This window comes from Sinocyclocheilus rhinocerous, unplaced genomic scaffold, assembly GCF_001515625.1.
Source record: "Sinocyclocheilus rhinocerous isolate Xijiao unplaced genomic scaffold, SAMN03320098_v1.1 scaffold993, whole genome shotgun sequence".
Classification (NCBI taxonomy): domain Eukaryota; kingdom Metazoa; phylum Chordata; class Actinopteri; order Cypriniformes; family Cyprinidae; genus Sinocyclocheilus; species Sinocyclocheilus rhinocerous.
Window position 1 is genome coordinate 1,405,835 of NW_015639771.1, and position 14,349 is coordinate 1,420,183.

At 39.5% G+C, this 14,349-nt stretch overlaps 1 protein-coding gene across 2 annotated transcripts in view; it reads right to left on the reverse strand.

Moving 5' to 3' along the window:
* Nucleotides 1–365: 365 nt before the first annotated feature.
* Nucleotides 366–14,349, reverse strand: part of LOC107751799 (EF-hand calcium-binding domain-containing protein 11-like) — a 53,737-nt gene continuing 39,753 nt past the window's right edge. For both annotated transcript variants that reach the window (XM_016567569.1, XM_016567568.1), the window contains one exon: nt 366–1,171. In XM_016567569.1, coding sequence (XP_016423055.1) covers nt 1,033–1,171 — 139 coding nt within the window. In that variant the 3' untranslated portion in view covers nt 366–1,032. The remainder of the gene's footprint in view (nt 1,172–14,349) is intronic.

Sequence of the window (14,349 nt, forward strand, 5' to 3'; positions counted from 1 at the left end):
GATTGAAGCTACGTCGCAAGACAGCTCTACCTTCTTTCCTTGCACGGGTTTAGCTCACGGTGTCGCACGCTCTCTCCCACAGCACAATACGGCAACTAAACTGGGGGATTCGTTTAATCGAGTTACAAAGAGGAAGGTGAAGATTAAACTAGAACCTCTCTGTTTATATTTGAACAGCGGACCATTGCCGAAAATGAACCTATGAGTGGATTAAGCACGTATTTGATTAAAACTCTCGAAGGCCATTTCCTTACTTGATGCCTCCTGAGCCGCCTGATGGATTGTGGATAGAGTGAGCATCATGTCATACAGATGAAGACTCAGGACTGATTACAAAAACAAATTAATCTTTATTTAGATGGGAGTGCAGCAAATCTCTCGAAACACAAACAAGTATTTACAGTTCTATAATCGCATGTAACAAGACGAGTTGTATAAAATCCTCCCTGAACGAGTACTCTTGGGCTTTTTAATATACTGTATGTCGCTAGCAGGGAGTTCTGCAAAAACAGAATCTGAATGTGCTATTCAATTTTGAGGCAACCTGCCTATTTTGCAGATGGAAATTGAACGAGGAAGGAGAATTTTAAAGATCCGACCCCTTACTTGCCATAAAATGGGGTGACAGAACTCACAGAATTCATTTTAAGAGACACAGAGTACAGAATATCAGAAAGCTGGGATGGGAATATGTTCCCGCATCTAGTGAAGTAGAACCTGAGAGGCTGGGTTCAATTTAATGTAGTTTGTAAGGCAACTGCACAATAAAAATGTGTGCTTCTCTATTACGTGGTGCAGCCTCAGTCCAAATGGATCGATACAACATCAAAACTCATCATCAAACCCAAGTGTCAAGCATTTGAGGTTACTCTGCCTTTCAACAGACAAGGCCAAACGGTTTTCTCTAAATTGCTAACAATTATCTATTGAAGAGTCAATGTGAACACCTGACTGTCAAAGCTTTGTATTAAAAGCCAAAAAGAAGGGGGGAAAACTCCCAAGGATGTGAATACGTGTTGTTTTATGGGAGATCTAGTTTGATGTATTTTTTTCAGAAGCAGTTTCCAGACTCTTATTTTGTGTGGAGCTGCAGATGTTCGCCAAACCATAGCTGATGACATTTTCAAAGTCCTTGAAGCTGACATGACCATCAGAATCCCGATCTGCACGCCTGTACAATTGAATAAATGAACAACAAATAAATTTGTTAATGTTTGTGTATAAACAAATAAGTATAGCAGGGTAAGATGGAGGAAGATGCCCCTTTTAAAGGGGTCATATGATGCGATTTCAAGTTTTCCTTTCTCTTATCCATTTATTGTATCCAAACGATCATATTTAGAGATGTATTTATAGCATATATAAAATGATGATAACAATAAGACAAGAAGATAACCTCACAAACTCTTTAGAAAGAATAAATCAAATGTTGATGTTCAGAAGATTAAAGACTGAGTGAAAGAATATTAAGAGCGAAAACATTCAAAAACAACAACAAAATGTGTTAATATTTAGTGACATCTGTGGTCAAGTGGTGGGAGATCTTACCCCGGAGGAAATCCTACATCATCTTACCCTACAACTTTTCAAGTCAAATCATTATAAGACATTCAATGACATCCTGCAGATACAGAAAACATGTAAGAGCTGTACATTTTAAAAGCATTCAGACTTAAGCTGAATTTCAGAACGGCATCCAGAAAAGAAAAGAAGTGAGGGCAAAGTGCTCTGTAATATTAAGCCAGAAGTCAGAAAACACTATTGAGTATCTGTCAGTGTTTGATATAAACTTCAACTGAGTAGCAGGAGAGCAAGTAATATGCAATGCTTCAGCTCTCTCACTCAAATTCAACATCCTTTCTTTGATCTATATCCCAGGCACTTCATCACTAACATGGCCTGCAATAGTATTCCTTTTGAAATGCTCTAATGCTGTTGATGCAATCTGATAATCCATAAATGTAATGACAAATGAGTTGCATGGAGGTTTTCTGGTTTAGCAGGTGTAGTCAATATCTTTGTGGGCCAACACAGTTGAATTCCTGTAGAGGTGGTAGATGTATTTTAGCTCTCAGGTGTTAAAGTGACCGATGTTCACTCTAACCTTGCAAGTAAGTGCTGTCTGATTGACTTGAGCGAGTCAGCGCCAGACTTATTTCACTTCCTGGTGGTAGTCATTCCCTGGACAGGTGGCGGATGTGTGGAGAGCTGCTCATTTTCAGCTGACTGAGTCTTTTATCAGTCCTGAGGGGGAAGTCATGTGGCAGGAAGAGAAGCCTTGACTCTAACTAAAGGTCTTATACCAAAGCCATGAATTTCAGGAAGTTCCAGTTTAGAAATGAAATGAGCTTTTCGAGCTGGAATGATCACCAAAAAAAGTGTCTTGATACAAAAAGTAAAAGCAAAGACAATGAAGCAGGGGGGAAAAATACACCATTTCATCATGTATCATGGTTATATTCCCTTACAAAAAAGTTTATTCAAGTGTGCTATTAGTATATTTCTTTTAAACTAAAAAATAGGAAAGTATACTTTCAGTCTAATTTTATGTACTTCTCAGACATGGGCTTTATGTACTTCTCAGAAATATACTTAAAATGACATTTAAGTATACTTGACTTATACTTAGAAAAAGTCTAAATATATTTGAGCTATACTTGTGCTCCGAGAATCCGTGTTTTCATTGTTATACGGTAGGGGGCGCTAGTACACATCTTCTGTACAGAATTTCCAAACGAGCTGCGCAAAAAATCGTGCGAATATGCACGTGGTTTTGCGCAGCTCGTCAGAGAACAACGGCTCTGTGTAGTTAATGCTGTTCAATGTGAAAGCACGCACGTGATGGAGATTTACCGCTGATTACAGAACCGGCTTTTCTGACAAGATGCGCGTTAAATATCGCATGCGATTTTTCGTTCAGCCCTACTTAAAAGCATACTTTTATATACTAGAAAGTGGGCCAATTTAGTCCCAAGGAGTATTGAAATAGTACACTTACAAGTATACTACTAGTACACTGATATTTGTATACTTACTACATAAAGTATACTTAAAAATATACTTGAACTTTACTTAATAAAATAAACTTGAAGTATACTACTTTTTGGTAAGGGTTGTCTTTAAGTGTCAATGTCCACTGACTGTCTCATCAGTCTGTGTCTTTGTTTGATGCTGCAACCAAGAGCAAAGCTCTTCTCTCTCTCTCTCAAAGCAAGCGCACATTTCACATTGGCGAATGAGTCATTCGTGACATAACGAGCAGATAAAGACAGTGTGAGCAAATTGAATCGTGTCCGAGGAGCAGAGGAGGACATTACAGAACAATGGGCTGACCATTTCTTCCTCTCAGTGCTCACTTCCTGTTTCAAAGATTAAATTAAAATAGCTATTCTGCTGGAGAGAGAACTTTATTTCCTGCTTTTTGGCCATCCTTGGTTCAGCTGTTTATCGTCTACAGTGTATCGTGCAAGTCTGCAAGCACAGAATCAGATTGCAATCACGTAAAACTCATTAAGCGGATGTTTTTACCAAGACCAAGATTAATGCAGATAAAAACCGCCACAGGAAAACTGCTCCTCCAATTGCAGATGAGGAAGAGCAAAGAGCAAACATAAGGGAAGAGATATAGAGGGAGCTGGAATTTTCCTGCCTCTCTCTCACTGGGGTGATTTCTCTATTACTCTCAACAGCAGACTGATCGTGTGCAAACACAGCAGATGTGAGGGAAATTTGGTAGCAACAGGGAGGAGAATTAAAACAACATTAAGCATCCAGCAACTGGAAAATCACACTTCCCTTTTCCATGCCGGTGACTCCCATTCAAATGGAAGTGTACCACACGTCTAATTAGATTCTAATGAAGTCCTCCCCATGGATGAGGACTGTTGAGACATCAAGCATGCCCCTCTCCTGAACCTCCACACCTCTTCGAAGATTTCAACAGAAAGAAAGATGGCAAAGAGTGAGGATGACTGCTTGAAACTTCACGTACAGCTTTTGAACACCTGTGCTACTTTCACTGATTAAACGAATAAGGCAACATATCTCTCTTGCTAGCCTGCAATCAAGAGGTTGCAATTAAAGTGTGACAAGGTTGAGCATAATCACGTATGAAGAGGATTGCGTGGACTGACAATCTAATTTAGGTAGCGAAGAGGACCGATTTCTGCATCGCCATGTTTGATTGAGTGATGTGATATTAGAACTAGGGCTTTGCATCAAACAGACTGACAGGTTGTCATATGAGAGGGCACAGTGCTGGACATGGAGGGACTGTATAGTCTTCATGGTCTTTATCTCAGTGAGAAGAGACAGACGAGTGATATTTTAGCTGTCTCTTCTTTCATACGCTGCTAGTTGTAGTTAACGTAGCAGTGTCAATCAAAGCCCTTTCAGTGGAGTCGCCATAAACAATCTATTGTTTGAATGAATGTAACAATTCTATGGCTGTGTACAATCTGATTTTGATTCAGTTCTCTTTTCAGTTTGATTCTGAATCAGTTGAATATGTATGTATTATAATGTCTATATGTATGAATATGTATGTATTATAATGTCTCTATATGCTAATGCAGTAAATTTTACAAGGCAGTGTTTCAGACCAATTAAACTGTTAACTTGTGCTTTTCAATGTTTCATAAATCACAAAAAAAATAAAAATAAATAGAACATGTAATCACCCTCATGTCATTCCAAACCTGTATGACTTTCAATCTTATTGAAGAATGTTTAAACACAAACGTTTTTTGGGGGGGTCAATACAATGAAAGTGAATGGGGTCCATACTGGAATACTGGACCCCACTGATTTCATTGTTTACTAAAAAATAAATAAAAATCTCAAAATATATCTTGTGTTCTGCAGATGAAAGAAAGATTAAAGGGCTAGTTCAGCCAAAATGAAAACTGTGATTTCCTTACCTTCATGTCGTTCCAAACCTGTATGGTTTTCTTTCTTCTGCAGAACACAAAAGAAGATATTTTGAGAAATGTATCAGTTGTCCAAAACTGAAATATCTTCTACATTCCACAGAAAAAGTCTTACAGGTTTGAAATGACACAAGGGTGAGTAAATGACCATTTTTATTTTTGTGTGAACAAACCCTTGAATTGTCAATGTCAGATGGAAGACCACTGTCTTCCATCAGTTGTTGGTCCCTAAATGAGCCTGCCATTCCATGTGCACAGGTGTCTTCCTCCTCAGGCTCTTAACTGCTTGGGTGCTTATTAGCCTTCAGCCAGAGATGAGGAATATCTTGGGGGCTGAGCGGTGATGAAGACTCATCGAAGCATGCAGATCCTCTAATTACCACATTGTCATAGCTAGAATACCGTCGTAATCAGAATAATGGTGCATGGCTTGGGGATGTTGTTCTTATTACCACACAGTGTGGCAGCTGTATCTGTGAACGCTCAGCTAATCAACTCAGCCGAGAATCTGCCAAGACATCCGCCCAGGCCACGACTCCTACGAAACACTCACTGTGTGTGATCTGTGCCGCTTCTGATAACGCACCACGGAGGGGCGAGATGGAACCTGAGCGTAGCGAGTACGATGAGCCAGTCTTCTTAGTCACACAGGATTTGTGTTGGGACAGAAATCAGCATGGAATTATGAGAAAGTGGGCAAGATTTGCTCGGCAGCAATGTGTTGGATGGCCATAAGTGAGATAAATATTGCCTAGATCATTCGTTTGTCTCACACCTCCGTGCCAGGATTCCCTGTGGAGGACACTGCAGCCTTCCCGGGAGATGGAAAGAGGTGGGTGATGACATCATCAGCGTGGCCCACAGGAACAGGTGTATTTTTCTGATTGGTGTTCAGATGTTCTTTTTTCCCCCTCTCTTTATTTATTTCATTTTGAAACAAGGGGAGATGGGGAGGAGAAGCATGGCAGACTGCAAGTGCTACTCTGTCACTGTCAAGAAAACACACGCTTTGCTCCTGTAACTGACGCTGCATAAACCTGAAGGAAAAGATGCTCTATTGGCCTAACTTTTCTCTACACCAGCACAGTTTTTATTCTAAATCACAGAACAATATGAAAAGTGCTACGACAGGAGTTTTCAAACTTTTATGCCAACGACCATAACATATGCCTCCTGTATAAGCATGAAAAGATTTTAAAATTTTCAGTTTAATTCAAATGAATTTGTATACCACTTTTCACAATAAATACCGTTCCATAGCTTTTAGTATAGATTCGTTTTTTAATTCTTATGGCTAAAAACAACAGAATACAATAATCATGATTAGTATCATGATTAATGAAACTGTAAATTAAAATCATAAAAATTACATTAACACAAAATTTGACAGCCCTAATGATATATATTTTGTAAAAAAAAAAAAAAAATTCCAGTGAAATGGCCTTGCAGCCCTGTGGCCCTTCAGATTGAAAACCCCTGTACTATGAGACAGTTAAAGTATCTGTAGATAACTGTCATCTTCTCTAACACATTGTTTCAACATCCAAAAGGAGAAAACAGACATAATCAGGTTCTACTTCAAATAAACAAAGTGACAGATCTCTGGATATGCATATGGCACAGGAGCTCAACAAGCAATCAAAGATGCATGCCACTGTAGAAAAGAAAACCTTCTGCTCTTTCAAGCCGGTGGGTAGGGAAAGAGCCACTGCACTGCTGAGATGTGCTCTGATTGTGTCTTAATTGGGACACATCATGGATCCTAAGACTGTTTCATTTTATTTGCTCTTCTTTTGTCCTAATAAGAGTGCACAGAGAGGGGTGGAGCTGGGATCCTGAAGTGCTGCATTTTCACCTGTGATAAATGGAGACCTGCTGCACCGTGGGAGAGATGTTACGGCCACGGCTCAATTTTATATTAACAAAATCACTTCCATTAAAACCACTGCACATTGCTGTCATGGCAACTGCTGAAAGTATCAATGGGAGTTGTGAAATGTGCAGCAGAAATTTCTTCCCCGCCTGTGGCTTCCAGACGTGATATTGATGCCACTGTCAGGGGCGGCTGGCTTCCAGCCACAAATAGTCATGTCGTACAAGTAGCAATCTAAACTACTGGCTTGACCATACCTAATCCTTTCTGTTGAGAGTGGTTGTACAGAATACACTCAAAACACAGCATGCAACAGCTATATTTCCATCTGAATTTCTCTATTTGTCCCCCTTCTCTACAGCACAGGTGGTCTGCAAACACTAGTCACCAGGGAAGAAAAAGAGCAATGCTAGCAGGGACAGTCTATTCTTAACAATCCACAAGGAAAGCTGATCATATATGTATCTAAGCAATGTTTTTTTTGGGGACAATACATGCGATTAGCAACGCTGCAGTTATTGAGTGTGCAATATTACAAGCCACGACCTGTAAAGATAGGCTTCTTTAGAAAAAAAAAGAAAAATCTTTTTTATCTGTATACATACCAGAGCTCAACAATAAGGATGGTCTGTTGACCCAGGGTCAGCGTGAATAGGCTAACCAACCCCTTGAGTGATCTCTGCTTTTTTTTATGTACATGCATTTTTATACCTTGCAAATGTATGCACTTTGGATTTTCTTGTCATCAAGGTAATGTGATTATCATTTTATCTTTCAAAAATTCCCACAATATATATACTATATATATATATATATATATATATATATATATATATATACACATACAAACTAAACAAACATACACAAATAGTCATGTCGTACAAGTAGCAATCTAAACTACTGGCTTGACCATACCTAATCCTTTCTGTTGAGAGTGGTTGTACAGAATACACTCAAAACACAGCATGCAACAGCTATATTTCCATCTGAATTTCTCTATTTGTCCCCCTTCTCTACAGCACAGGTGGTCTGCAAACACTAGTCACCAGGGAAGAAAAAGAGCAATGCTAGCAGGGACAGTCTATTCTTAACAATCCAACAGGAGTGCACTGAAAACTAAGCTGTTGTTCCAGTAGTCCCACACACCCAGAGAGAGCGCATGCCAAACAACACTCACGGCCTGTCAGATGAACAGTCTCTTTCTCTTTCGCTCACACACACACACACACACACACACACACACACTATCGTGCACACAAACACACATCTAGCTAACACAACCTAAAACCATTGCACACACACCCACCCAAAACCAATCACCTCTCTGTGCACCCGACATTAGGATATAAAACACTAAAATAACTAAAGGAGAATGCCACAGTTTGATTTATGCCATGCTTAAAATCCTGACACGTTTTCAGCACAAAGCTATGAAGGCGAAACTAGGCTGTAAAGCCACAGCTTGTGGTTGTAAATTAGAATGTGCTTACCGGGAGGAGAGATTGATGACTACGTAGTGTGCATCTTGTGACTCGCTCACTTAGTTAATAGGGCATCGCTGTGACTTTCCACATCTGCACTCATCCCGGGCGCAGCGGCTTCTTAAACAGAATTAAAAGAGATGTCCGTGTGACATCCTTAAAAAGCTTGTTGACCAATTGGAGGCAATTTCCTCAGCGAGCTTTACAGGTGGTTAATGGATTACGTAACTGGGATTGAAAGTCACGACGATGGGGCTTTGTGAAGCATGCAGAGGAAAACGAGAGGAGCCGTGTTGTTTGTTCCAAGGCTATGGATTTCTAATAAATGTTTACCGCTCGCTTTGGCCCCAAAACTCTCAACAACAATCCGTTTTAGTCACGGGAAGGGAAAGTCAATTTATTTAAATCCAGCTCTTATCCTGAAAACTCATCCTGGCTTCAAACCCATCCCAAGCCACTGGCTCCATTTGGCATCGCTGTCATTTCCAGCCGTCTTCTTAATAACTCCTTGACTTAACCCACTTCCCGACGCAGGGGCCCTCGTATTCAATCATTGTCTGCTCCAGGAGAGACCAATCCTCTGTTTATATTACTCCACAATTTATCCCACTTTCAAAGACTGCTCTGAGAGTGAGAAAGGAAGAGAGGGAAGGCACTGGAGGCTCTTTACAATAAGCCTGATTCATCGTGAACATTTTCTCGTTGTTTAATCAGGCAGTGTAATGAGAGAGAGTTACAGTCTATTCAGATGTCTATTGACTCTTCTGCTCTATTCAAACACTTTTGCTGCTTTAGTTCTCTCTGCACTTCATACGCTTTTCCAGAAAAGCCTCTTAATGGAATGTGAGTCAGAGACCAGCGTTTTATGACAAGCGAAGACACATTCGGGAAAACAAAATGAACACGGCTGCCGAACATGGAACCTGCTCTGGTACAAATAAATCCATTGAATTGCTGCCAGTATTGTTCGTATTGTCAAGCTTGGAACACAAACCACGTAGGAAAGAAAGCAGGCAAAACGCAGACTCGTTGGGTAATCCATTTCTGTGTCCCTGCAGAGACTTGAGCAGACATCTCCTGCACATACTTCGGTTTAGGCCAACAACCAGGGTATCAGGCAGGCACAAACATGGTCACGGTTCTCGTGCTGGAGCTGGTCTCTTTTAGAACTGCTCAGAGTTTCCACTGCCTTGAAAGTTATGTCATAACTATTTTACTTCACACCGTGCCCACAAATGTGCTTGAAAAAAACAAAGTGGATGGAGACTTTTCAACTCTTGCATTCTGTACATCCGGGGACAGCGTGAAAAACGCTCGGGACAGTTGACTAATTTGTCACTGCTGTGTCGTCAACGAAAGTTTATCATTTGCATGTGTTTTTAAGCCTTGCTAATTTAAAAATTCAAGTGATTTTAAAGCATTCAAGCAAGACGTGAAAGACAACTCCATTCAGTACTCACGCGCTGTGTTTTGTGTGTACAGTGCGCACACAGAGAGACATGTCTCTGACAACGCACGAACACCGAATTGAGTTTCTTTCAGCGCATTCTTGCGCTTGAACAGACAAATACATACAAAAGTTAAAGTAGTGTTAATAAGCTCAGTGCTGCTTTGTTTACAGCTGTAGCCAAGGAAACGCTATATTTCTACTGTTCCATAAGCGCCACCAGCTGTCAGAGAGTGAATCTGCGTCTCATTCAGCCAGTCCGCTGTTTTTCCTAAAGCATCATTTCATTTGTATCTTTGTTCTATATATTCAGCTGTGCTATAGCTTGTAATTTGTTCATTTGTGCTTATTTATTTACTGCTCACTTGTCTTTAATAATGTTTGAATTGTATATTTGTTAGGCTATAGTTGTTTTTGCTGTGGAATCAAAATTAGAATTGAGAATTGTAAAATTTAATTGGTATCTAAACATTTTATTGTCATATAAGCTTATTTACCAATGATAATAGCAACTATTTTATTTATTGTGGCAGGGCCAGTGAAAATATTGGCAGGGCAAGTAATAATTTAATAGAAAAAATCCTTTTCATTGAACCCTGATTTGGGTTGTGTGCCACTGAATTCTAAATTGCACTCAAGCTCCTGAATTTTAATTGAGGTAGCAAAAAAAGATGCAGAAATGCAATTTGAATTTGCATGTAAGAAAGTGGATACACAATTAATTTGAATTTAAATCTAAAAGAAAAAGTCAAAGAATAGATAGATTTTGCCCAACCCTGTTGATTGTTGTGAGTGATCTTTTTTTGTATCCATTCTACTACACTGCATGCACATAGAAAGTTCCAGATCAGGGCACTGGCTCCTCACCAATGCTGGCACCCTGAGGGAGAAAAAGCGGCGAGAGTGCACTCTTTACGACAAAAAGCAACTCCTGCTACCGAATTACCATAATATCAAAAGTCGATTTTTGTTCATGTCCACAGAAGGAGGCACGGTTACAAATCAAGTGTAAAATTTTTGGGTTATACAGCAGGACTTTAAAGCTCAGCAGAGAGAGTGGGGGTGTGGAGTATCTGGGCCCAGTCAGGTACAGATGAGAAATCCAGAGGAGAAATGAGGTTCCATATGAGGAAGCCCTGCTGGGGATGAAATGACCCTAGTATTGGGGAGGTAAGGATGGCAGCTTTCCATGTGCGTTGCTCTCGCTGCTGATTAGTAGGACTGATGCTCTCCTGAGTGAGCCGGGCCTGTGGACTGATGGGACATCACCAGGGTTCCACATGCTCTCCATTAACACTTCATCTCGCTCACCTGAGGGGAGCTGAACTATGAAATCAAAATATAAAGAGCAGAGACGAGAGAAAATCTCTGAGCAGACAAAACATGCACAGTCAAACTCCTCCACTCGCCCATGTACAGTTTATCCCCCACACAAATGTTCTGTGGTTGGAACTCCAGATACACTCTCCAACAGTGCTCCGGTTACATATTCAGATCAAATGCTTCACAGTATTCTCCAGCTGAAGAAAGCGCACTGATCCTCCAAGCTTCTAGTGCTCTTGTGTTCTTGTTGGATGTTCCTCTGTGCTTTGTGACTGAAAAAGAGAGCGCTTTCTTTGTGTCTTAAAATATGCCTCTGCTGCTTCTGTAGCAAGTCGCGATTTCTTTTGTCACACGCAACTGAATGGAAGACCTTCATCTTTTTGGGAGGGGCAAGGGGGCCCATCAAGACGCGTCACACCCGACTTTGTCAAAATCAGTGGAAATGCGGCACGCTGTTAGGAATTTGTGTTTTTAATTTGATTTCTCTTTGCTGTCTAGACGCTGCTGCAAAGAAGATACAGTCATAGCTTACCTGACTCTCCAGAGAGACATATGCCAATTTTTATCATGCCAGGGTTGACACATAGATGCACACCACAGAAATTTATTTCAGGGTCACAGAAAGGAGTTTTAGTATAATCAATCAGATAACAGAATGAAAAACATTAAAATGCCTTAGATAAACACAGTCTGAACAACAAAAACAAAGCTCTAGGTAAGTGGCGGGAGGTCCTCTGCAACTCTTGTTATGGACAACCCACCGAGGCCACAGAGAGTGTCGTCATAGCCATAAGAAACCCCCCGTGGGATGTGCACAATGGCAAATCATGCTAAACATAATTTGCGGGATGTTTTGCCCCTGAGGACGACTACACTCATAATTCATGCTATTGTCCATACAGAGGCATTCATTTGATGTTTCTCCGATATCTCTTACTCACCCCCTCTCAAAAAGTCAACACATGCTTGGGAGGAAATTCAAATGTGGAGCACTGCAGCAAATGTCAGGAACAATGTAAGCCTTTGTGATCAGCAATGTGAGTGGGGGTTTGCCAAGGAGGAAAGCCAGTGATGGTCTCAGATACAGATGCTGATAGACCCTAGGGCTTCTCAACATGGACATGAGGGGTGTACAGTAAAGCACAGACAGCTGTAAGGTCACTATAAGAGGATACAAAGAATTAGATTTTAAAAATCCAAGAAATTATATCAATGCAATAATGACTTATCTTCATAAAGAATACATCTATAATCAAACAAGATCAGTCTCTCTGTATTTTAAATGAGGTCACAGACATAAAAAGATGTTTATGGCAACCAAGAGTGAAGTAAAAACAAGACATAACAGGGAGACAAAAAACACACACTAGCTGCTAGAAAATGAAAAACTAAAGGAAACAGCATAGTTTTTAGTAAATCCTCTGCTTTGAGAACTCATTGTGCCTGATGACTGATGGTAATTAGTTGAAATTAGGTTGCAAGCTGGGCCACAGTATATCAGAGCAATGCTGTTCTTTTTTCCTTTCCTCTAATTTATTTACAGTCTTTAAGCCTCTTGAGTAATATCTGGTGTTTTAAAAAACTAGAGCTAAAAAAATAAACAAAAAATGCAATTTAGGGCTGCAAAAAACAATTATTTTGACAATTTATTATTCTGCAGATTATCTTTTGGATTATTTGACTTTGTTCAATGTGGTTCTTTAAACAATCTGCAAAACAAAGACTATATAATAAATAAAACATTGTATGCAAATATGGCTGAAATATAAAAATCAGCGAAAAAAACAAAACAACAACAACAAAAAAACTCTTTAGCTTAACAGTTTAAATAACCTGTGTAAATAGTACTGTAGTAAACTAGAAGCACACTGATTTAGAATAATATTATTTACACTGAAGTTATTGTTCATATAAAATAGCATTATTTACATTACATATAAAATGACATCAAAGATTAATTATGGTATATTTAAAAACAAAACAAAACAAAAAATGACACCCAACCATTCTGTCCTGGTCAAATTGATTGTACATGAGTTGTTGCAGTTCTGCTGCAAATACAAAATTCTAGATATTATTGCTCATAAAAGTTGTTACACTGGATCTGGAAAAAACATACAAAATGTGACAAAAGACTATTGAGCATAGTTTCCATAACACTCCAAAAAGTGCTGGATTTTATGAATCAGATTTATTGGCAAGAGGATACATTACAACATATTCAAAAAACCCTCCAGAAGGAAAAAACACTGCTGAGCTGGGCAAAGCTCCAGATAAATTAAAAGTCTGCGGCAACACGATCTTTAAACGGAGGTCAGAAGAGAGAATCTATATCTATGAAATAAGCACCTGCTCAAAATCAAAGCAGATATGACAGTCATCGTCATAACAGTAGGGTGGACGTATTGGCATAAAGATCACCAACGAGGTTAACATCGAGAATGCATTATACATAATTAACGAGCTATGATTTGTTCCCATCAGAGTTCTTTTTTAAAATGCAAAGTTAAATTTCACCAGTTTAACTGAGTAGGAAGATCATGGATTATATGGATTTGAGAGAAAAAGTTATTAAGGAAAAACTTTGTTTGTGTCTATGCATTATACCTCAGAGGTTAAGACTTCAATCGTTCACATTATCTCTACCTGAACATTACCTGTTCACAGCTGGCCTGTTGCATCCAGATAGATTGAATTTTTCTGAGGGACAATGTAATCACTTCTACCTGAGGTTGCCTTATCATACATCAAACACAGATAAGAGCAATGACAAGCATTTCTAATGAATGAGCTCTCAAAAATGCTATGACTGGGGGGAACTGACTGACTATGATGGACGACTAGGCTTTTAGAGGTTTCTACCATTTTATGCTGACTTCCCAGAAGCCAGCTTTACTGTGAGTCTTACAGGATATAAAATCAACTGCCTACTTGAAAAAAAAAAGTATAGAAAGAGGTGTTGTGCTTGTCTGTAAAAAGGAACATTCAGTTGGTCCTGACAGTGAAGACACAGTAGAGATAGAAGACTGGGAGCTTGTGCATATGGCATTGAATGATGGGATAGATTCCACATTCCGTCTGATTGCACGAACACTGAGAGGCACTGCAAAGATAGCTACGCTACGGCTGTGACGAACAGATGTCAGAATGTGAGTCATCATTTCATCAAATAAAGTCCACAAAATGCATCTGTGAATCATTCAGGGATGTGCAAAACTACACATTTTCAGTAAGTCGTCTGAACTACTAGTCAACTAATTGGTCTTAAAAAGCACAGAATGCCAATTAAAAACTGGG